At 46.0% G+C, this 25,756-nt stretch overlaps 1 protein-coding gene across 4 annotated transcripts in view; it reads right to left on the bottom strand.

Moving 5' to 3' along the window:
• Positions 1-423: 423 nt before the first annotated feature.
• Positions 424-25,756, bottom strand: part of LOC134928732 (pentraxin fusion protein-like) — a 47,266-nt gene continuing 21,933 nt past the window's right edge. For 3 of the 4 annotated variants that reach the window (XM_063924833.1, XM_063924769.1, XM_063924861.1), the window contains exons 2-4: positions 14,660-14,752; positions 5,586-5,847; positions 424-802 (exon numbers count right to left, since the gene is read on the bottom strand). In XM_063924833.1, the coding sequence (XP_063780903.1) occupies positions 634-802; positions 5,586-5,847; positions 14,660-14,750 (522 nt within the window). In that variant the 5' untranslated portion in view covers positions 14,751-14,752 and the 3' untranslated portion in view covers positions 424-633. The remainder of the gene's footprint in view (positions 803-5,585; positions 5,848-14,659; positions 14,753-25,756) is intronic. The other variant, XM_063924801.1, reaches the window with a different exon arrangement.

A 25,756-nucleotide genomic window follows, 5' to 3' on the forward strand; every position in this document is an offset into this window, starting at 1 on the left:
TTATTTTGAGCAAACATGAATGCCTTCATCTTGGGAGCAACAGGAATACTACAGACGCAGTCCAGTTGTCCTAGTCTACAAGCTCCACCCCCTGCCAGCGACCAATGGGGGGAGAAGAGATCATCTGACACTAGCCAGGAGGTGTGGCTGAAGCTGGTCGACGCACACAGCAGCAAGCAGTACAGGTGCCGGGGTAGGAGCCTGAGCAACGCGTGGTTCCAGGTGCCATGTAGTAGGAGCCTAGTTGGGCGAGTCAGTAGCAGACAGTTACTGACTGTGAAAGGTAATCCCCTATTGGCCAGGTCCTGTGTGACCCAAACTGATCACTTAGCGTAGGCAGAAAGGGCAGGTGATTGGACACAGATAGAAATTAACTCCTTAGCACAACTTTACATGCAGGTAGAAAATAATTACCAAAATAAATATTTTTTGCTTAATTACATTTAATTCTGGCGCGAAAATATTGGACAGCACAGTCACATCCTTAATCTCCGAAACTTGCAGTAGTACAATTTTCAAGTGACTACATGAGCAGTCTTTTCTAACAATCATTACGAAAGGAGGGGAGCAGTTCAACCATGGATTTGAGGGAACAGTTATGTAAATAAAGCCAGCTGTACACTATATTTAAATCTAGTCCTCACAGTCCATCTGGTCATTGGCTGTCACAGCATAGACCTCAACCTCACACAGAGGAAGATATTCTTTTCGTAGATTCATTGTTATAATAACATAGCGTCCTTCTTTCCCATGGCAGCAAATCTTAGTAGTGGGGTTGTTAGACATCCTGATTGTTCGACACCTACAGGTAAGGGAGGAGAGACAAAAAGATGTATTCCTCAGTTCTCTTTATAGCAGTGTTAGACAAATCTCAGTAGCCAGCATTCCTAACAATTAATGCTGGCAATGGCATCTAATATTTAGAGCTCTGGACGCCGCTTTTCCCTGGCTTCTTAAAAACCTACTGCCAACTCCCACTTTTTATATTTGGACTACCCCATGGCACAAAGTTGGTAAGACCTACCACACAGGAAACCTGATGCCATGTTACAAATATTAAGCATTCTAATACACTAACATCACATCCTCTTTTCTTTAAAGATAAGCCCTATACGCTTCAATGCAACAATTAACCACATCATATTAAGATCATCATCTAACACGTTTCAATGAGTCTCTCAGGTCTGCGTATTTCCCTTTTGGGTTTTTCATACACAGTCTGTTTCAATCGACCATGTTGTACCTTTCTAGAATCGTGGTTTGTTCACCATTATCAGGATCATCATACATGTCAGATGAAGGGTATTCTTCAGTCATGTTGTTTTCATTATGGTTAGGTTGAGATCTTAAATCCAACCGATTTCTTCTTACTTCCGTTCCACGCTCTGTACGTATAGTATAAGATCTTTGTGCTACTTGTGCTTGCACAATACCTTTCTGCCCCCAAATACCTTTCTCGTGATTTCTGAGACTGACTTGGTCACCCGATTTTAGATCAGATAAGCTTTTTGCTCGCCTGTCATGGAACAGTTTCTGTTTTGCCGGTTGACGTTCCTTACTCAGTCTGACCAACGCTGAGTTGTGTATTAAGCAGTTCATCATGTATCGGGAGATTTGTCTAATTCTCCTTCCCATCAGCATTTGTGCAGGAGAAAGTCCATTCTGTAAAGGTGTACTGCGGTAGATTAAAAGACTTTTGTAGAAATCTTCTTTACCTTCTTGAGCTTTTTTTCATGAGACTCTTTACAGTTTTCCACCAATCCATTTGAGCGTGGATAGTGGGGACTTGACGTAGTATGAACAAATTCCCACTCATCAGCAAATTGTCTAAATTCAGCACTGGAAAACTGAGGACCATTGTCGGTGAACACACTTCCATAGGAACACCATGCCTTGCAAAGATTGACTTCATGCAATCGATTATGGCTATACTAGTAGTTGTATGTAGTGTCTTCACCTCAGGGTAGTTAGAGTAATAATCAGTCACGACAATGAACGTTTTCCCATTACAATCAAACAAATCTGCGCCAACTTTCTGGTACGGTCTCTGGCACTGCGTGAGGACTCAGTGGCTCGACTTGTTGTTTCGGTCTATACCCAAGACATAATTCACAAGTAGCTGTAGTCTGTGCTAGGTCTTGGTTCATTCTTAGCCAATACATAACTTCACGCGCTCTACGCTTACATTTTTCTTCTCCTAAGTGGCCTTCATGTATCTTGCACAGCATAGTTTTAGTCGTGCAGGTATGACAAACCTATTGCCTTTGTAAATAATACCATCGACAACTGTAAGGTCACTGCGGTACACCCAATAATCATGGATAGACAGCGGGCACGCATGTTTTTCTGCTGGCCAACTTTTCAGAATGATATCTTTCAACACTTTCAATGTGTCATCTGTCTGTTTCTTTCCTAATCTGTTCTTGTCTTGCAAGAGACACTGGTAGAGAAGCTACGATCAAATTAACATAGGCTTCTATCTCTTCATCCATCAGACTTTTGGAACCTTCACTTTTGTTCACAGCATGAGAAAGTGAATCAGCAATGTACATGTATTTGCCGGGACAGTACAGCAAGTGTACATCATATTTCTGTAGTCTGATAAGCATTTGTTGAATTCTCATGGGACAGTCATGTAATGATTTAGTCATGATAGCTACCAATGGCTTGTGGTCAGTTTCCACTGTAAATGTTTGACCATACACAAACTGATGAAATCGCTCACATGCATATGTGATCGCTAGAAGTTCTTTTTCTATCTGAGCATACCTTGTTTCAGCACTCGTCAGTGCTCTTGATGCATAGATTACTGGTTGCCATGTATCCTCATGTTCTTGTAACAGCACTGAGCCTAGGCCAAAAATTGCAAAGCATCTGCTGAAATTCTTATTCTTTTCGCAGGATCAAAGAATTTTAGCACTGGTTGCTCTGTAATCATCTGTTTCAAGTTTTGACAACTTTCTTCTTGTTCATGTGACCACATCCACTCGTTATCTTTGTCCAACAACCATCTAAGAGAGGCTGTTCGCTCAGAGAATTGAGAAATAAACTTTCCTAAGTAATCATTCCTAGGAATCTTCTGACGTCGTCTTTGTTGTTAGGACATTCCATGTTCACTATGGCTGATATTTTCCTTGGGTCTGGTTTTACACCTTGATCCGAGACCACCTCGCCCATAAAGGTAAGTGTATTCACGCCAAATTCACATTTGTCCTTGTTTAGCTTTAGATTCACTTTCTTGACAAGTTCCATTACTTGTCTCAATCTAGAATCATGTTCTTCCTTTGTAGATCCCCAGACAGTAATGTCATCCATCATTGTTTTAACACCTAGAATATGTTCAAAAATCATGTGTGTGTCTTTTTGTGATATACTTCTGGAGCAGACAATAATCTATATGGTAGTCGAAGAAATCTGTATCGACCTTCTGGTGTATTAAATGTACAAAGCTTTGAGCTGGCCTCATCTAGCTTCATTTGCCAGAATCCTGAAGATGCGTCCAATTTACTGTACCATTTTGCTCCCGCAAATTGCGACATGATTTTATCTCTGGTTGGTAGTTTGAAATGTTCTCGTTTAATAGCTTAGTTTAAATCTCTGGGGTCTAGACATATTCTGAGTTGTCCATTTTTCTTTTCAACAATTACTAAAGAGCTTACCCATTCAGTAGGCTCATCAACTTTCTGTATCACACCCAAGGCTTCCATGCGATTTAACTCGTTTCAATTTTTCTCTCAGCGCAAACGGCACTTTTATACAGGGGTGTATCACTGAAGAAACTTGCGTGTCTATATTTATTTTATGCTCTCCAGGCAAACAACCTAAACCTTCAAACAATTCTCTGTATTCTGTAAACATCGATTTGCAGTCATCTTCTACTTGTGATGTCACCATAAAAAAAACTTTTAGCAATCTTAGTTTCTCACAGGAACATAATCCTAGAATCGGTTGCACATTTTTATCCACAATCAGTAGAGATGTTTTAAACGGTTGTCCCTTGTATTTCAGTGTCACTAAGCATGTACCTTTCACAGGAATTTCCTCCCCAGTGTACCCTGTAACTTTCACTTTGGCTGGATGAATTTTAGGTTTTACTCTAAAAGTCTTACAGTCTTGAAACAATATTAAATTCACCTGCGCGCCAGTATCAAGCTTAAAGGGAATGACAATCTCGTTCAGTTAAAGGCAAAATCTATTCTTTATCTGCACTGCAAAGTTAAATGCAATCCACAAAGAACTCCTGTAAGTTTAACAGCATGCACATTGCTTGTTTCCCTTTTCATTTTACAGCATTTGGCAAAATGATTAAGTCTACCACATTTCATGCAGGTTTTACCATAAGCAGGACACATTTTAGGATTGTGAGCATTTGCACATCTACTACACATTTCCTTATTAGACTGTGGCTTAGACTGCTTCATTCTTGAGAATGGAGGTTTGCTTGGCTCTGTTTTCTGTACTACATGGACAGCAGCATCAAACTTCCTTGTGTAACTTTTTGGCTTGAAATCTAGTTATTTCTGCAGATCTGCACAGTCACTGCCTTATCTAGTGTTAGGTCTTGCTCTCTTAGAGTCCATTATCAGGTATTCCACAGACAATACGATCTCTAATCAGTGAATCCTTTAAATCACCAAACTCACAGGTTTTACCGAGTGATTGCAGCTCTGTAACATACTGATCAAATCCATCTACAGACTTCTATCTTTCATATGTCACATTTTTCCTTGGCACAAAGTAATCTTCAAACTTTTGCATTATAGAAGACAGCACAATATTCTGCCCCTCAGCAAACTGAAAACTATTATAAATGTCCAGCACATCCTCTCCTATCACATGGAGGAAAATGGATGCCTTCGTTTTGTCAGCCTCTATCAGCTCCACATGCAGCAAGATATATATTAAACCTTTGCTTAAATCTTTCAGTTTTCAGACAAGTTACCAGACATCAGCATGCCGGTTGGAGGAGCTAGTTTATCCATGGTTACTCACTGTTTGAAGAGAGGAGCACACGGCAGGCTTTGCAGACACAGTATCACAGCCTTACAAACTGCTGCAGGATTCTTTCACACTCAGAGCACTAGCAGTCCAAGTTAAACTTCTTCTGACACCATGTTTTGTTTGTATGTTTGTAAATCCAGTCATCAGGATACAGAGACATGTGAGTTCACTGCTGTGCTGTTTTATTCCATCACCAACTCCAGACACACGGCACACTGGACCACCCACTTCCCAGCATCCCCCTGGTCCTAGGGACCATCACTGAAGATTCAGGCTTACACATGTTAGTAAGGGAGTGTCTACAAATATTAAGCATTCTAATACACTAACATCACAGGGGGGGGGGGGGGGGGGGGGGAGAAAAGAAGTGAAGCTCTATATACTGCCATTTCATCACATGGTTTCAGGTAACCAGGTTTAAGAACGGTGTGTGTAAATATGGCAGCAAGTAAAAAAAAAGTGAATATTCTGTGTAAAAAGCCAATACAACATTTAAGTTTGCAATTCCAGTTGCTAAAATGTTTAAGGTTTGGTGTTTATATTGCTACACCTGGAGTTTAGCATATCCAGATGCAATCACTTACTTTACAGCTCCATCCAGAGATTTTCCAACTTGGACTTCTGCCCCATCCAAGCGGTGCGGGTAATTTTGGCTGGTGATCACAACAGTGTTAATTCTGTAATTCTGTTTCAGGTCCAGGGCCAGCCAGCTGGGCTGCTCATACTTGGTCTCAAAACAGGATCTTCTATTGCCGTCAATGGCTTTCCAGGACGATCCTTCAGTCACCTCTGAGCTTGGATACACCACTGCATTCAAAGCTAAATTTCTTTTACCTGCGGGATAAACTGGATACATCAGAATGGCTGATGGCTGTCCGCAAGCTCTTTTTTTAAAACGGGCAGAAATCCATCTATTTTATTTAAATGTAACCAGGGGTGTCAGAAGGTATTTTCGGGGGAGAGGGCGCAAGATAAAATCTCAGTTTGGCACCCCTAACTTCTGATCACCTTAGCTAGGCCACTTGTATCTGTATGGAACTCTATGGAGTAGCTGGGAGTGAGTGGCCCCTTTTACGCATTACGCCAGCTAGAGCCCATTATGCCATGTAACCTCTTATACACATTAGGCCAGGTAACACCTTATGCAGATTGTGTCAGCTAGAGCCACTTAGAATATACACATTACGCCAGGTAGAGCCTATCGGGTAGCCCCTTATACATATGTCAGGTAGAGCCCATTATACACAATTTGCCAGGTAGAGCCCCTTGCACACATTTTGCCTGGCAGAGCCACTTACGCCCAGATTTTTCAAGCCTTAGAGAGTAATGAATTGCACGGTGATGACGTAACAACCTGCCATTTTTCAAACACAGCTTGTAAGATGACAGGAGCTGGTTGGTTGGCACTTTATCACCATGCTATTTATCACTCTCCAAGGCTTGATAAATCTGGGCCCTAGTAAGAATGAGAACTCTGCAGGCTCAGTGAGTGAGGGCTCGTTCAGAAACAATGAGACTTTACAGCCCTTGAAACCAGTTCTGCAAGGGGCCATAAAGTGCAGCTCCTTCTCTAAGCAAATACACAATAAACAGGTGGTTCAGAAGTCAAGTGTTCTGTTTACCAACTACCTGCCCCTCACTCACTGTCACCTGCCCTCCCCTTTCCTACCTGCTGCTGCACTTGGGAGAGATCACTTTGTAGACATTTTGGGAAATTCCCTGGGAGGTGAAGGTAGTGGGACCGCAGCTCTCTGCATGGGGTCCTTAGTCTGGTAGAGTACCTCCTCCTCCGCTCCTTTCCTTTACCCCCTTTTCACCGGCCTAACAGCTATACTGCTGCTTACCTCTCGTCACCGGCGGCAGCACATCCCTGCAGAGCACACACACTGTAGGAGATGATAGGGGGGCGGAGCACATGGGGCAGGCGCAGGCTGCTTCAGTGCTGCCCAGAGCCAGCCCTAACCAATTTGATGCCCTAAGCAAGATTTTGTCTGGTGCCCCCTAGAACATGGAAAGGGGCGCAACACACATATGCCTTTGGGGGCCATGGGGGCCATACATACTGGGCCTGGTGAGGGGGATGGTTACATACACAGTGGCTTGGGGGGATATGGTCACATACACAGTGGAGCCTGGTGAGGCATGGTGGCACACATACTGGGACCTGGGAGGATATGGTGATATATACATAGAGGCCTAGGGGGATATGCTGGCACACATACTGGGGTCTGTGGGGGCAAAGTGACACATACTGGGGGGCCGGTGAGGAACATGGGAACACATACTGGGGGGCCGGGTGAGGGATATAGAGTGACACAGTGGGGCCAGGTGAGGGGATATGGGGACACACCTAGTGGGGAGTGGGTTAGGGATATTATGACACACATAGAGGGGCTAGGTGACGGAGACAGGGACACTTACTGGGGGGTGGGTTAGGTATATGGTCACACACATAGTGGGGCCAGGCGAGGGATATGGGGACACACATACTGAGAGGTGGGTGAATAGTGACACACTGGGGCCTGGGTGGGAGTGGACCTGGTTTCATGCACATTAGAGCCTGGTAGGGTATATAGGATAAGCACACACACAGGCTTCAGCTACAACGATAATATCACCTAAGATTGTGATTGAGCTGCACCCAGCGGAGGGGGAACTCATACCCCTTTTCCACTACTGAGCACTGGTCGCAGCCGGCATGGGTGCTACCAAGCTGCGGCCTGTGCTCAGCCCCCTTTCCCGCTGCGCTCACCAACCCGGGACGGTGACACTGCTAGTGACGCGGCAGGGGTGGCGCTGGGAGATCACAATCTCCCAGCGCCACCCTTCCACACAGTGTGAACGGGAGCCGTGTCGCATCGACACGGCTTCCGTTTACACTACACAGCTTACAGAGTTGAACACGTGTTCAACCCGGCAAGCTACCCGGGTAGGATTCCCAGATCACTTGATCCAGGAAAAATTCGGGGGGGGGGGGGGGCAGGCATTTCCACTAGAAAAAAAAAAAAGATTTTACTCACCAGTAAATCTATTTCTCGTAGTCCGTAGTGGATGCTGGGAACTCCGTAAGGACCATGGGGAATAGACGGGCTCCGCAGGAGACTGGGCACTCTAAAAGAAAGATTAGGTACTATCTGGTGTGCACTGGCTCCTCCCACTATGACCCTCCTCCAGACCTCAGTTAGGATACTGTGCCCGGAAGAGCTGACACAATAAGGAAGGATTTTGAATCCCGGGTAAGACTCATACCAGCCACACCAATCACACCGTATAACTCGTGATACTATACCCAGTTAACAGTATGAAATATAACTGAGCCTCTCAAACAGATGGCTCAACAATAACCCTTAGTTAGGCAATAACTACATACAAGTATTGCAGACAATCCGCACTTGGGATGGGCGCCCAGCATCCACTACGGACTACGAGAAATAGATTTACCGGTGAGTAAAATCTTATTTTCTCTGACGTCCTAGTGGATGCTGGGAACTCCGTAAGGACCATGGGGATTATACCAAAGCTCCCTAACGGGCGGGAGAGTGCGGATGACTCTGCAGCACCGAATGAGAGAACTCAAGGTCCTCCTCAGCCAGGGTATCAATTTTGTAGAATTTAGCAAACGTGTTTGCCCCTGACCAAGTTGCAGCTCGGCAAAATTGTAAAGCCGAGACCCCTCGGGCAGCCGCCCAAGATGAGCCCACTTTCCTCGTGGAATGGGCTTTTACGGATTTAGGATGCGGCAATCCAGCCGCAGAATGCTCCAGCTGAATTGTGCTACAAATTCAGCGAGCAATAGTCTGCTTAGAAGCAGGAGCACCTATTTTGTTGGGTGCCTACAGGATAAAAAGCGAGTCAGTTTTCCTGGCTCCAGCCGTCCTGGAAATATAAATTTTTAAGGCCCTGACTACGTCCAGTAACTTGGAATCTTCCAAGTCCCTAGTAGCCACAGGCACTACAATAGGTTGGTTCAAGTGAAAAGCTGATACCACCTTAGGGAGAAACTGGGGACGAGTCCTCAATTTTGCCCTATCCATATGGAAAATCAGATAAGGGCTTTTACATGACAAAGCCGCCAATTCTGACACACGCCTGGCCGAAGCCAAGGCCAATAACATGACCACTTTCCACGTGAGATATTTCAAATCCACAGTTTTAAGTGGCTCAATCCAATGTGATTTTAAGAAACTCAACACCACATTGAGATCCCAAGGTGCCACAGGAGGCACAAAAGGGGGCTGAATATGTAGCACTCCCTTTACAAATGTCTGAACTCCAGGCAGTGAAGCCAGTTCTTTCTGGAAGAAAATCGACAGAGCCGAAATCTGGACCTTAATGGAACCCAATTTTAGGCCCATAGTCACCCCTGACTGTAGGAAGTGCAGAAAACGGCCCAGCTGAAATTCCTCTGTTGGGGCCTTCCTGGCCTCACACCACGCAACATATTTTCGCCAAATACGGTGATAATGGTTTGCGGTTACTTCTTTCCTGGCTTTTATCAGCGTAGGAATGACTTCTTCCGGAATGCCCTTTTCCTTTAGGATCCGGAATTCAACCGCCATGCCGTCAAACGCAGCCACGGTAAGTCTTGGAACAGACAGGGCCCCTGCTGTAGCAGATCCTGTCTGAGCGGTAGAGGCCATGGGTCCTCTGATATCATTTCTTGAAGTTCTGGGTACCAAGCTCTTCTTGGCCCATCCGGAACCACGAGTATCGTTCTTACTCCTCGTTTTCTTATTATTCCCAGTACCTTTGGTATGAGAGGCAGAGGAGGGAATACATAAACCGACTGGTACACCCACGGTGTCACTAGAGCGTCCACAGCTATTGCCTGAGGGTCCCTTGACCTGGCGCAATATCTAGTTTTTTGTTTAGGCAGGACGCCATCATGTCCACCTGTGGCCTTTCCCAACGGTTTACCAACAGTTGGAAGACTTCTGGATGAAGTCCCCACTCTCCCGGGTGTAGGTCGTGTCTGCTGAGGAAGTCTGCTTCCCAGTTGTCCACTCCCGGAATGAACACTGCTGACAGTGCTAAGACGTGATTTTCCGCCCATCGGAGAATCCTTGTGGCTTCTGCCATCGCATTCCTGCTTCTTGTGCCGCCTTGTCGGTTTACATGGGCGACTGCCGTGATGTTGTCTGATTGGATCAGTACAGGCTGGTTTTGAAGCAGAGGCCTTGCCAGACTTAGGGCATTGTAAATGGCCCTCAGTTCCAGAATATTTATGTGTAGGGACGACTCCTGACTTGACCAAAGTCCTTGGAAATTTCTTCCCTGTGTGAATGCCCCCCAGCCTCGAAGGCTGGCATCCGTGGTTACCAGGACCCAGTCCTGTATGCCGAATCTGCGGCCCTCTTGAAGATGAGCACTCTGCAGCCACCACAGTAGAGATAACCCTGTCTCCAAGGACCAGGGTATCAGCCGATGCATCTGAAGATGCGATCCCGACCACTTGTCCAAGAGGTCCCACTGAAAGGTTCTTGCATGAAACCTGCCGAATGGAATTTTGCTTCGTAAGAAGCTACCATTTTTCCCCAGGACTCGTGTGCAGTGATGCACCGATACCTGTTTTGGTTTCAGGAGGTCTCTGACTAGAGATGACCGCTCCTTGGCTTTCTCCTGCGGGAGAAACACTTTTTTCTGTTCTGTGTCCAGAACCATCCCCAGGAACAGTAGGCGTGTGGTAGGAACCAGCTGTGACTTTGGAATGTATAGAATCCATCCGTGCTGTTGTAGCACTTCCCGAGATAGTGCTACTCCGACCAACAACTGCTCCTTGGACCTCGCCTTTATAAGGAGATCGTCCAAGTACGGGATAATTAAAAACTTCCTTTTTTCGAAGGAGTATCATCATTTCTGCCATTACCTTGGTAAAGACCCTCGGTGCCGTGGACAGTCCAAACGGCAGTGTTTGGAATTGGTAATGGCAATCCTGTACCACAAATCTGAGGTACTCCTGGTGAGGATGGTAAATGGGGACATGTAGGTAAGCATCCTTGATGTCCAGGGATACCATGTAATCCCCCTCCTCCAGGCTTGCAATACACGCCCTGAGCGATTCCATCTTGAACTTGAATTTTTTTATGTATGTGTTCAAGGATTTCAAATTTAAAATGGGTCTCACCGAACCGTCCGGTTTCGGTACCACAAACAGTGTGGAATAGTAATAACCCCGTCCTTGTTGAAGTAGGGGCACCTTGACCATCACCTGCTGGGAATACAGCTTGTGAATTGCCTCTAGCACAGCCTCCCTGCCTGAGGGAGTTGTCGGCAAGGCAGATTTGAGGAAACGGCGGGGGGGGGGGGAGACGCCTCAAATTCCAGCTTGTACCCCTGAGATACTACTTGAAGGATCCAGGGATCCACCTGTGAGCGAGCCCACTGATCGCTAAAATTTTGATGCGGCCCCCCACCGTACCTGGCTACGCCTGTGGAGCCCCCGCGTCATGCAGTGGACTCCGAGGAAGCGGGGGAAGAATTTTGATTCTGGGAACTGGCTGACTGGTGCAGCTTTTTCCCTCTTCCCTCGTCTGTATAGAAAGGAAGCGCCTTTGACCCGCTTGCTTTTCTGAAGCCGAAAGGACTGTACCTGATAATACAGTGCTTTCTTAGGTTGTGAGGAAACCTGAGGTAAACATTTTTCTTCCGAGCTGTTGCTGTGGATACGACGAGGTCCCAGAGACCATCCCCAAACAATTCCTCACCCTTATAAGGCTCTATGTGCCTTTTAAAGTCAGCATCACCTGTCCAGTGTCGGGTCTCTAATACCCTCCTGACAGAATGGACATTGCATTAATTCTGGATGCCAGCCGGCAAAATATCCCTCTGTGCATCCCTCATATATAAGACGACGTCTTATGTTCGCAAAATAGTATCCCTGTTTGACAGGGTTACAGACCACGCTGCAGCAGCACTATCTGCAGTTCAGTCTAGTACCAGATTGTGTAAATACAGACTTCAGGATAGCCTCCTGCTTTTTATCAGCAGGTACCTTCAAAGTGGCCGTATCCTAAGACGGCAGTGCCACCTTTTTTGACAAACATGTGAGCGCCTTATCCACCCTAGGGGATATCTCCCAGCGTAACTTATCCTCTGGCGGGAAAGGGTACGCCATCAGTAACTTTTTAGAAATTACCAGTTTCTTATCGGGGGAACCCACGCTTTTTCACACTTCATTCACTCTTTTGATGGGGGAACAAAACACTGCCTGCTTTTTCTCCCCAAACATAAAACCCTTTTTTAGTGGTACTTGGGTTAATGTCAGAAATGTGTAACACATTTTTTATTGCCGGGATCATGTAACGGATGTTCCTAGTGGATTGTGTATATGTCTCAACCTCGTCGACACTGGAGTCAGACTCCGTGTCGACATCTGTGTCTGCCATCTGAGGGAGCGGGCGTTTTTGAGCCCCTGATGGCCTTTGAGACGCCTGGGCAGGCGCGGGCTGAGAAGCCGGCTGTCCCATAGCTGTTACGTCATCCAGCCTTTTATGTAAGGAGTTGACACTGTCGGTTTATACCTTCCACCTATCCATCCACTCTGGTGTCAGCCCCACAGGGGGCGACATCACATTTATCGGCATCTGCTCTGCCATCACATAAGCCTCCTCATCAAGTGTGTCGACACAGCCGTACCGACACACCGCACGCACACACACACACACACACACACACACACACACGGAATGCTCTGACTGAGGACAGGACCCCACACAGCCCTTTGGGGAGACAGAGAGAGAGAGTATGCAAGCACACACCAGAGCGCTATATAATTTTGGGATTAACACTATATTGAGTGAATTTTTCCCAATAGCTGCTTGTATATACAATATTGCGCCTAAATTTTGTGCCCCCCCCTCTCTTTTTAACCCTTTGAGCCTGAAAACTACAGGGGAGAGCCTGGGGAGCTGTCTTCCAGCTGCACTGTGAAGAGAAAATGGCGCCAGTGTGCTGAGGGAGAAGCCCCGCCCCTTTTTCAACTGACTTTCTCCCGCTTTTTCTGGAATACTGGCAGGGGTAATTTTACATCTATATAGCCTCTAGGACTATATAGGATTTAGATTTGCCAGCCAAGGTGTCATATATTGCCCTCAGGGCGCCCCCCCCAGCGCCCTGCACCCTCAGTGACCGGAGTGTGAAGTGTGCATGAGGAGCAATGGCGCACAGCTGCAGTGCTGTGCGCTACCTTGGTGAAGACCGAAGTCTTCTGCCGCCGATTTTCCGGACCTCTTCTAGCTCTGTAAGGGGGACGGCGGCGCGGCTCCGGGAACGAACACCAAGGCCAATTCCATGCGGTCGATCCCTCTGGAGCTAATGGTGTCCAGTAGCCTAAGAAGCCCAAGCTAGCTGCAAGCAGGTAGGTTCGCTTCTTCTCCCCTTAGTCCCTCGATGCAGTGAGCCTGTTGCCAGCAGGTCTCACTATAAAATAAAAAACCTAAAATAAACTTTCTTTCTAGGAGCTCAGGAGAGCCCCTAGTGTGCATCCAGCTCGGCCGGGCACAGAAATCTAACTGAGGTCTGGAGGAGGGTCATAGTGGGAGGAGCCAGTGCACACCAGATAGTACCTAATCTTTCTTTTAGAGTGCCCAGTCTCCTGCGGAGCCCGTCTATTCCCCATGGTCCTTACGGAGTTCCCAGCATCCACTAGGACGTCAGAGAAACAAAACAAAAAACACGGGTATTTGCACGCCCCCGCGCATTTACCCGTGTTTTTAGAGCTAGTGGAAAAGGGATATAAGTCAGCACACAGGAGAAGCAGCAGATCAGACTTGAGTTGCAGGTGCTTTCATCGGCTCCACCATCATTTCTGTTCACATGCAGCGTTAAGGAGAAAGAGGGGACAGGCAGCAGTGTACACTGCTAGAGCCCACCCTTACTCTGTCAGCACTCGCGGCTCCCCCCACATGCACTTGCTGGTGATCAGGGATACTTCCTCCCCATGCGCACAGCGGCGCCTGCCCGGTTCCTGTGTGGCAGAACGCTAAATACATTCTGCCAGGGATGACAGGCGGACCTCATAGGCTTGAGATGGGCCATCTGCCTGTTATGCCTAGGGCCGGCTCTGGTGCTGGCTGCACTTTACTAGCACCAGTTACTTTATACAGTGGGCTCCGCTGCAGCTGGAGGGGGCGGCGGCATGCACAGGCAGGGGATTCCGGATCCGGGTGAATGGCGCCTCTCCTGTTTGGGGGGAGCGAGCTGCCCCCTTGCCTACCCCCCCCCCCCCCCTCAACCCAATTCAGACGCCCCTGAATGTAACTACTTACAAATTTGACACCCTTTAAAAACCTCCAGTACTTTCTTCATGGTCACCAAGAGTGTATATGGTCCTATCATCTCAGTTGTCACTTTTCTGGAGTCCAGGATAGTGTTCTCACTCTTATGTACCTCTCCCAGGTTGCATTTTGTAAATAAGTTGTGCGGCCTAGCTGTAACTACCACAACTTAGCATTTGTAATTGGATTTTGCATTTCTCATGTGTACATGAGTTTCATGAAACAATCACACACCTAGTGGGATCGATCCCTTAATTTGGGAAGCAGTGCAGATTAATTTGATGTTCTATTCTTAATGAAGGAAAAAAAAAAAATACAGACATATCTAATTATGAAACTTACAAATGTAAGTGCACGAACGTAGTAGTTGAACCATCACTTACTAGGTTTTTCAGGCATGTAGGAATCATCTGCCAAGGTTTTTGTGGCGATCGCCAGGACAGTCACTCCAAGAATGGCTAGGAAGTTTCTCATTTCTAGAAATAAAATGCAGATTTATTTTTGAGTAGCTATATGCATCAACTTATGTTGCTTTTACACGCGACCCAAGAATTTGCCGGTTATATTCATATTCATAGGTCTCGGCTCCATGACCCTGGTCGTAAGCAGGATCACGTTAAGTCTTGAGTTGTTTGCATTCAGACTGGGCGGGATTAAGGCTAGCAGGGGCCCCGGGCTACAAATGTGTGGGGGTCCCACTCCCCACCAATAAAATGGTTTCTGCACGCGGGAGAGGCTGTACCCATTCACACATTTAGACAAAGCAGTCTCCATCTCAAATGTAAAATCCTTCCTGTTCCTGATTGAGCAGCTACAGTACCACTGTTTGTCTGCATGTGTGAGAAGGCATTGCATGGGAGTAGCATTTGGAAGGCATGATGGTCCTTGTAGTGTTCAAGGGAGATCCTAGGGGTGGCTCCCAGGTACCCTAGCCCTGTCTGGATGCTTTTTTGCACGAGCCTTTATCATGAGGCCTTACTGTAAAAAAATCACCTGGCATTGCTATTATGTAGTATTAGGACTGCTGATATCAGAGAAGTCTTGACGCGGCTCAGCAGCTAAACGTGACTTTGCAAATACATGTGACCAATTTCTCTGAAATTCTATTACCAGAGAAATTTAGGTATTGTTACAGGTAATTGTCAGTGTGCAGGGGGGGGGGGGGGGGGAGCACCCCACTCCTCTGTCTATTTGTGACCCCTCCCCCTTTTTAGCACACGATATATAATTATCTCCAGGAATGATTGAAAAGCTACCACCGTTTGTCTGCATGGGACCCCTGCAGCCTTCCTGGAGCCGGCCAGGAAGGGTGCAGGGGTCTGTACCGGAGAAGTGCTTGCCAGAGTGTGCATTGGGAGCCCCTGGACAACTGTACCGCCTATAATCCAACTCTGCATTCAGACCTACTGTACTTAAATCCCAGGTTGAGGCATAAAAAAAAAAACAAATTTAGGTGCTGGTGTGAAAGGGTGTATTCGATAACATTTTGAAACAGACTTTACATTAGGGGCAGGCAACCAGTTGCATGCAGACTTCATGCAGTGTATCAGATATGTTTACCGATATGTAGAGTCTACAGAACTTTTTTCCAATTAACCCTGGCTGCCTAGACAGTCAGACTTGTCCACCAATGAATACTGACCTGCATGGCCCTCATGACAGGGGGAAAAAAAAAAAAAAAAAAAAAAAAAAAAACACACACCCCTCGTGCAAGTTTACTGCCAGAGCCGGCCTTAGCTATAGGCAGGCTAGGCATTTGCCTAGGGCATCCAAGCATGTCTAGGGGCATCCAAGCATGTCCCTGCAGTGTCTCATGCTGGGAGGGACAGTCCGCAAACTATTACTTTCCAAATGTATTCAATCAGTACTTGTATACACTGCTGTTTACATTTGTAAAAAAAATGCACACTGTGCCTTAAACTTCCTCAGACATGCTTGAATGCCCCTGACTTGTGAGACCTCAGACAGACAGCAGAAGCCAAGTAAATGCAATTCCTGGACCGGTGACATTTTCACTGACTATATAAGGTTATTACTGGATGGCTTCTATAACACATGTGTATTTTGGAAGACTGCTTCACAGAAACCTGACATCACCTATACTGCTTGTGCACATAGGGGAGGGGGACCCTGTTATCCTGTGTCCCTTATCCCTGTGCAATTCCCAGGTGTCTGCAGGGACATAACATGGGCAATGTTCTCCCCACACTTTATTTTCTAGTCAGTCCATGCCGTAAAATTCCCCTGCCACCCAGCACTGTAATGTGGTCAGTAAGTTGCGTTGTGCTTTTCTATGAAACATCAGTGCAGCATGACTTTTGGACACATCAGACTGGAGGGCAGAGCATATCACTCCCACAGTATAAAGTAAAGGGCATGCAGTAACAGACACCAGCAAACACACTGAATAGTGAAGAGAATGGACAGTTTCTACATGTTTGATACTGGTCTTTTTGTATAACCAGCAAGTGTGGCAGTATCTGTGGCAGTATATGTGTATTATGGGCATTACTAATGTCGGGCATATGTGTAAGGTGCATTACTGTGTGGCATTATGTGTATTATGGGCATTACTAATGTGGGGCTATTGTGTAAGGTTCCTTTACTGTGTGGAATTATATGTATTATGGTCATTACTGTGTGGCATTGTGCAGAGTTGAACTGGCCCACAGGGTAACCCCCCCAGTGGGCCCCACTACCTGAGCGTTGCAGGTACAGATGCAGAACTAGAGGCGGAGCTAGGGGGCACCAGACAAAATTTTGCCTAGGGCATCAAATTGGCTAGGGCCGGCTCTGTTTACTGCTGTATTACAATTACCACTGGCCAGTCATCCAAAAACTATAAAAACGGTTTATTTAATTTCAGACACCTGTTAGCACAAATGGCAAGGAAAAATAAAAAAAACTATGTAAAATTAGAGATTTACCACTATTTCCTTGAAATACTCAATGACCGCCAAAACAAATCTCTTAGGCAACCAAGTGGAATGTAGAAAATGTAAACCCCTGCAGACGAAATATAGGGCCTGATTAAGGTTTGGACGGAGTGCTGAGGCCTCGTTGATGGAGTTGTGGCGGTGCTACATTTTGGTGCCCTGGGCAAAACCCCACATATTTTTCAAACAAGGTTATAAGGTGAGCCCTGGCGCTCGGTGAAGGCACTTTCTATGATGCCTGGTCACACACACTTACACAACACTCCCAAGAAAATGTACACTAATCCTTTTATACCATCATTTGTGTACTTAATTTGAGAGCTCTGTCATTTAGTTGCATTATAATTTATTTTAAAACCACATTTCTTGGCAGTCATATGACCAGGTCTTTAGTCACACCCTCATTTAAAGCACACATTTCAAAAGACGATCATTGATAATGCCGTTTTATATGCAGGAATGAAAAGGTATACCTTATACACACTTCAAATACACTTTACCATGAAGCCGCTGCAGCCGCTAAACTTAATACACACCCTACGTACATTGTACACTGTTTGCATACAGAGTCCCGTACAGTGTACGGACTTTGCGTACACACGCCGCGCTGACGGTACAAAGTACATGCAGCGCCTACACACCCAGAGATACATTTTAAACCTTCTACAGCAATGCGATAGTAATACACTTTAAACCTGTCAAAGTCAGAAAAATATCACGATGCACACTGCCATATTTGCACCTCATATGTGTCCCTGCTGCGCATGCGTGCGCTCTCCCGTGCGTGCGCATACTCGCTGTTGCGGGCACCCGCGGGCGCACGGTATGCGCATTTACGGTAGAGATTGTATGCGTCTAGCGGGCGACTCTTTCGTTACATATTTTCACCATATAATGTATTTTGTAGATTATGGTCCCTTTGATAGAATCTGAAAGTTTGGTTAATGTAGAATGTTCATGGACAGAGAAATCCCTCTTTGTTTGATACGAAGGGTCAGACAGGAGTAATACAGTGGTGTTTAGTATCCATCGGAAGAGTATTTAATTAGCAATATTCCGGTGTTGGTTTGAAGCGAATTAATTGCTTGTGCGAATAGTTATGGACATAAGAAGTTTATGTCCATTTACTATTATTTGCACTTACTTATCCATGCGGCGGGAAACCTAGTTTCCCACCCACCTGAGCAGTTGGAAATCGTCACAGCCCACCTGTATGAATCAACCTATGACCTTGTTATAATGCGAGGAGGAATTCCTGTGTCCAATGAACAATGAGATTGTAGGGACCATTGAATTGTATTGTGTGTGGGGCATAAATAGACAAGCCGATCACATCCAGCTCACTCTTCAACGGTTCTCATTGCTGATAATCGGGAGCTGGATGTCCAGAGGCGCATGCGATCGTTCCCCTTTGTGCGTAAGTTTTTCTCCGCAATCATATTGTATTTCTTGTTATTGTGGGCCATTTCTCTCTCTCTCTCTCCTCCCCTTTCTCTTAATTTTCCTGCAAACGTAATTGTATTATATTGTATTTCCTGTGTAGTTATCTGGTTAGTTAGTCTATGTTATATTGTAGTGTGTGACTTGTATTGTATTATTCCTTTTGCAAGTAATAACATTCATATAAGGCGTTAGACCCTAAGCACGGTATCTGTGTATTTCTTATAGTGTTAAGTATTCTCAGAGCGTCGGTGACGCTCGAACAGCTTTTAAGTTAATAAGGTTACACTGTGTTGCATCTACACCCTATCTCTACACTAAGGTTTTACTGCATATTACATTGTTTATGGTTTAGATATAAAGGTTTAACATTGTGAGCGTCTGCGCCGCTGGTGATCTCCTCGTGGTCCCGAGCGGCCGCTACGCTATAGCGAACCATTACGTTAGTCAGCAGCCAATAGCGTGCCTGCCTGTGATCTCTTGGCCGTGAGCGAACGTGACACTTGAGCGTCTCGACTACGGCTAAGCGATTGTTACGCAACGTGCGTACCCTTACGGTACTCCATACGTGAATAGCGTACAGTGTTCTTAGACCTCATAAAGGGTGTTATATAAGATAAATATTTAGCTTTATCAATTGGCGGCTCGTCCTGTCCTTCACATATCTCTGCTAGGTAATTTCAGCAGACATTATCCATCAGCAAAGGGCGGGAGATCATATTCTTCGCAGTGCTGACGGGATAAGCGTCTGCTTCGCTTAGTAAAGGGTGCTGAGGGAATCCGGAACCGGAGGTAAGAACAACACGCTAGTGTCTTTTAAAACTGTTTTTTTCTATCTTGCGTACGCACACACGCATACCTGCATTTCTTTTTCGTGTATTTTCATATATCACTCTCCTGTTTGCCATTTTAAATTGATAAAACGTGCTAAGAGAGATTTGTCGCTATTTCATAGTTAAAGTGTAAGAGTAATATTAAGGGATAAAGTGTAAAGCACACACGCAGCTCTACCTAAAGGTACAAGGAGAGATTGGTGTGGGGTTCAGTAGAGGATCGAGGATCATCTACATTGATAAACGTGTACATTGTGTTACGGTGGACATTGGTTTTGTGTACACGTGTCTCTAACAAAGGGCTGAGACTCGCGTACGCAAAGGCCGACGCACGCAGCGTAAATTACGCAACGGAGCGTCTGGGTACGCCCACGTAACTCAAGTCACACGATAGTGTTGATTTTTAAAGCGAAAAGGTGGCAAGGCGATAAATAGCGCAACAGGTGATAAATAGCGCAACAGGCGATAAATAGCGCAAGTTTATTTTAGTATTCGAAATTTAAATTAACAGATCCTTCTCCAAATTTACAACACATCTGGTCTAAAGAAAATTTCTGCACAGAAATAGAAACAAAAGTGTATATGTGGTGAGTGAGTGTTTGTTTTTACAATTTTGGGGATTGAACCACAGAAATCATCGAGTTCTCGTGAAGGTACATACGTGTAAGTGACACACGTGGTGGCTAGGGAGGCATCTCTGGTTAAACATAAAATTTGAGCATTAGAGTGTAGCGGACCAGGAGGTCAGACCAGGAGGTCGTATAACAGACCAGGAGGTCTAGGTACAAAGAAGTCCGCTATAGAGACAAGGCACAACACCAAGAAGGGTTGGTGCAACACCCATATAGGCCATAAAGCTCAGGCTGAAGGAATTCACAGCTGCTGAATGTCGATTCCACTGGTCGCTCCGTACATAAGATTAGTTGCTTATGTACTGAACGATTGTACCGCACGTAATTGTGTGCATTAGTTAGTAACCTGACCAGTACCATTTGTGTACGAACCCGGTCATAAACGCTATTTGTACATTCTAACGTGATTTGTGTAATTTTTTATTTTATCAAAAAGGGAAGTTCGCTGGTCACTCAGGAATTATCCGACAACCCCACCTTTACTGGAAAGGGTTAATGCTCTTCGGATCATACCTACATGTTCCAGTAAACTAAGGTTAATAGGGGCCCTGGGTCGAGTACGCCAGCACTATATCAGTGTGTGGGCATATTGGTCGGCGTGGGCGAGTGAGTGAGGTGCTCGGTAAACTTCACCGTCAACCTATCTTTGAATACTTTGGTTTTTTGTAAGGGTTCGCTGAAGACCCTGATATAAAGGTCAAAGGTAGAGCAAGCAACACCTGCAAATTATGGGGGCCAGTTGTTCAGGAAGGGGGCGATCAACCTCGGTTCGGGTTGATTCTGTAAACCGACCAGTCGGGTCGGCAAGGTATGTAATGTGTGAAAAATACGGAAGACACACAGAAATTTTATGTGATGAATGGGAGAAAATGACTGTACATGACGGGGAGAAATTCCCAAGAGTAGGCAGCTTCAGCCCAGAAGTGTTGCAAAATTTAAGGAGAAGGATATGTCTCATTAAATCAGCAAAGAGACGAATCCAACATTATGATTATTTGCAGTTATGGCAACAGGAGGGTGAAATACAGAGAGGATTGGCTCAGGCAGCGGGATCTGGCCCTATCAGGAAACTGATGGCCCCGCCGCCACCATACATATCAGGAGAGAAATTGGTTGCGGAGAATGACGCATCAGGGGGTAACAAACAGGCACTTAGCAACTGTATAAATGTTAAGGATAATGTTAATAAGTTAACCCATGCAAGTATTAACCCGTGCAAGTTGTACCCGGTTTTGAACTTTCCCCAGGAGTGTGATCAAGAGGACGAATCGGCAACAATATCAGCGCTCTCTCTAGCAGCCACTATATCAGAAACGACAGTAGGCACGGCCCAACCCATAAGATTAGTAACAAAGCCCCCTAGCGGAGGGACAGGTGAGGTCGTATCAACGGGTAAGTACGGCACCATACAGTATGCTGAAACTATTTCACCACAGACTGTAGAATCTACACAGAATGATGTTGTTAAACTTGCTCCCGTGAGGGTAATAGCAGTCCCAAATGGGAAAACGGACACCACAGGAGTCACTCCTATCAGGAACATTGCCATGTACAGCCCGTTTTCCCGAATGGAATTAAGAACCATAGTGTCTGAATTCCCTGATCCTAGAAAAGACTTAGTTGCTAGCCAAAAATACATCAGAGACCTAGGAAACACTTTAGAGCCCAATAACAAAGATTGGCAGATATTGCTGAGGGCTTGTTTACCCTCCAATGTCGACGCAGCTCAATTTTTAGCTGACTGTGGACTGGATCAGGATGTACCTCTTACAGATGTGTACAACAAAGACAATGTAAAAAGAATAAATTTACAGTTAAAGGAGTATTTCCCAGCTGTAGCCAAATGGAATAGAATTTTTTCCATTAAACAAAAAGAGTCAGAAACAGCTGCTGATTATTTTCACCGGGCATTATTAGAAATGGCAAAGTACACTGGCATAGAGGACATTAGGACCAATGCAAACCATCAAGAAGTAGCAGTATCTGTGCTAATGGATGGTTTAAAAGAGGCATTAAAGACCAGGGTACAAACCACACAACCATGTTGGCGAGGTCTGTCGGTGGCTACTTTGAGAGAGGCTGCTATTGATCACGACCGGAATATCACCAGACACAGGGAGTCGCAAGGTGATAAGTTAATGTCAGTAAGTATACAGGCCCTGACCACAAAACAGCCTGTGTTTATATCACCAAACCCTGTGGGTAAGTCAAATGTGGTAACATGTTATTTTTGTCATAAACAGGGACACATAGCACGAGATTGTAGAGCGAAAAATTCGCAAAGATCATACCAACCCCCTAGACAACGACACGACACACGACATTGGGAGCAAGGTCCGCAGAGACGGAGTTATGAGCCACATACAGGGGAAACAAAAAGATACCCCCCGAACAGAGACTGGCACGCCTCTGGTAGTTCCCAGCTAACTCCCTCACAAGTAGTTGCTGCCAGCGGGATTCAGGGAGGTCACCATACCCAATAGGGGTGTGGCCATACCTGTAATCTCCAGCCAGTAAAATTGATTGCAAATCTTGGAAGTGAACCCGAGATTGCAATAGATGTAGCTGGTAAAACATTAAACTTTCTTGTAGATACGGGGGCGGCCAAATCAGTGATAAATTCGACAGTGGGCATGAGAACCACTGGTAAGACAATTCCAGCCATAGGAGTAACGGGAGTAGTCCAGCACTACCCTGTTAGCAAACCAGCCGAGATTACAATAGGGCCTTTACATACCAAGCATTCCTTTTTGCTGGCTGCATCGGCACCGACTAATCTCCTGGGAAGAGACTTATTGTGTAAAATGGGGTGCGTCATTAATTGTACTCCTGAAGGTGTATTCTTGGACATACCTGAGAATCACGCTCAGGAAGTGCGAGACATGTTAGACTCCCCATCAAAATTAATGTCACATACCATTATGACAAGTAGGACTCCATCCCAAGTAGAAGAAATGACATCCCAGATACCAGAGTCACTTTGGACTAAAGATGGACAGGACACTGGATTAATGGCAAACGTAGCTCCAGTAGTTGTACAAGTAAAAGATGGTAGGATAGCTCCAAAAATCCCACAGTACCCTCTGAAGCCAGAGGTGGAGTTAGGAGTGTATCCCGTAATAGAGCGCTTGCTACAACAGGGCATTCTGGTAAGAACGTCCAGCACTGCCAATAGTCCCATCTTCCCTGTGAAAAAGAGTGGGGGGAGGGGTTACAGGCTAGTGCAGGATCTAAGGGGGATTAACAAAATAGTTGAGAGTCAGTTCCCCGTAGTGCCAAATCCAGCTGTCAACCTTATGCAAATCCCTCCCACTGCGAAATTTTTCACTGTTATTGACCTCTGCTCCGCTTTCTTTTCAGTACCTCTGCACCCTGACAGCCAATACTTGTTTGCATTCACATACAGGAGTCCAATACACATGGACTCAATTACCACAAGGTTTCATAGACAGTCCAAGTATATTTTCCCAGGCTTTGCATGATTGGAAAGACTGTAAACAACCAGAGAGTGGATCAGTATTAATACAGTACGTGGATGATCTACTACTGTGTTCTGATTCAGTGGAAGCATCCCTGAAGGATACGAAACAGCTCCTGTTTCATCTTTCAGACACAGGACACAAGGTTTCCAAAGACAAGTTACAATTATGCCAAACTAAGGTAAAATATTTGGGACACTGTCTAACACAAGGACTGAGACACCTGACCGCTGATAGAATTCAAGCAATTAGAGACATGACTGCCACAAACCCAGCAACAGATCAGAACATTTTTAGGAATGTGTGGGTATTGCCGTAACTGGATCCCAGGATTTTCCATTCTAGCGTTACCTTTGCAGGAGATGGTCTCCTCAAACAAACCTGATCGGATTTCGCATACAGACGAGTCCGAGATGGCATTTGAGAGACTTAAACAGTGCCTAACGCAGGCACCAGCATTAGGTATGCCAGACTATGGGAAACCCTTTGAGCTGTACGGAACAGAAAGTGCTGGTTGCGCGGCAGGCGTCCTAACCCAAAAGCACGGTGATGCCAGCAGGCCGGTAGCATACTACAGCGCTCAGCTAGATACGGTAGCGCGATCCCTCCCCACATGCTTGCGAAGCGTTGCTGCGATAGCATTGCTAGTAACAAAAAGCGAAGATGTAGTGCTAGGTCACAACCTCACAATTCATACACCACATGCAGTGTCAGCCTTGCTAAATTCTGCCCAAACCAGGCACGTCTCATCAGCGCGGTTTACAAGATGGGAATTGGCACTAATGGCCCCCGTAAACATCACCATAAGGAGATGCAGTGCATTAAATCCTGCAACATATCTCCCAGGTGTGCCTGGACAGGCACAAAGGGTGGAGGATGAGAGTGGTGGGGAAGGAGAATTTAATACAAAGGAGGACACACATGATTGTATGGAATATTTGTCCCAAAATTTTACCGCAAGGCCTGACATCAGTGACAACCCACTGGAAGATGTAGATCTAACTTTCTACACGGACGGTAGTTGTCACAGACAGTCAGACTCGGGAGACTTGTGTACTGGATACGCAGTCGTAGATGACCAAGGCACCATAGAAGCAGAACCGCTAGGCCCACCTCACTCAGCCCAGGTTGCTGAACTTGTCGCCCTAACCAGAGCATGTGAATTGGCTAAGGGCAAATCAGCCAATATCTACACCGACTCTAGATACGCATTCGGGGTAGTCCATGATTTCGGAGCCCTATGGCGCCTCAGAAATTTCATGACGGCAGCTGGTACACCGGTAGCGCATGCAGCTCACATTAAAAGGCTTCTAACAGCGATACAGGAACCCGACAGAGTGGCTGTTATCAAGTGTAAAGCACACACATATAGCCAAGACCCAGTATCACTTGGTAACAGCCGAATGTCACGATCCGGGTATCTGGACGCCATTACTTACCCTTCAGATGCCTCCTAAGGCGGGCTCAGCGTTCCAGGACCGGATTCCGCTGTTCCTGAGTTTCCACATACAGAGTGGTCTTTTCATCAGCCGCGGCCTCCGCTGTGCCCGCGTGGTTAAATGTGCATCTATCAGCCTGGCGTCTCCTGTCTCCGGTGGCCGGCGCCGCCATTACTGTTTCCCAGACCACATGGATTACAAACCAAACTTCCCTCCAAGTGTCTGCATGGGCGCAGCCATCTTGGATTCTGTCATCTGATCATTTCCACCAATCTGCTGTCTGTGTTGATTTGCATAATTGCCTAGCCAACCCCTTCCTTGCTGCAGGTATAAGTAAGCTGTACCTGAGCAAGGAAGACGTCAGTGCTTTGGTTGTCAAACCTAGTTCCTGTTTGTCTCTCTTCTATGATTGTCTTCCAGGTTCCAGCTCCTGTCTCAAGACTTCCACCATAGAGACCCGCACCAGCATTCCACCTGCGGTGTAGCCTGACTCTCCAATCCATTGTGGATTCCTCTGTTTCCAGCTACAACACTACCTGCTTCCAGCCTCAGCTTCCAGCAGAGTACAGCTTTCCTTAAAGGGCCGGTGTCCTTTCTACACTTTACCACTCTCCACCGGAATTATTATTTCTCCGCTCTCAAGTTCTACATTTCATCGCTCCCAAAGTTCATTTATTATTTAACTGGTTCCAGCCAGTATCCACTCCGTGCTAACAGTCTG

Source organism: Pseudophryne corroboree, chromosome 1 (genome assembly GCF_028390025.1).
Source record: "Pseudophryne corroboree isolate aPseCor3 chromosome 1, aPseCor3.hap2, whole genome shotgun sequence".
Taxonomy (NCBI): domain Eukaryota; kingdom Metazoa; phylum Chordata; class Amphibia; order Anura; family Myobatrachidae; genus Pseudophryne; species Pseudophryne corroboree.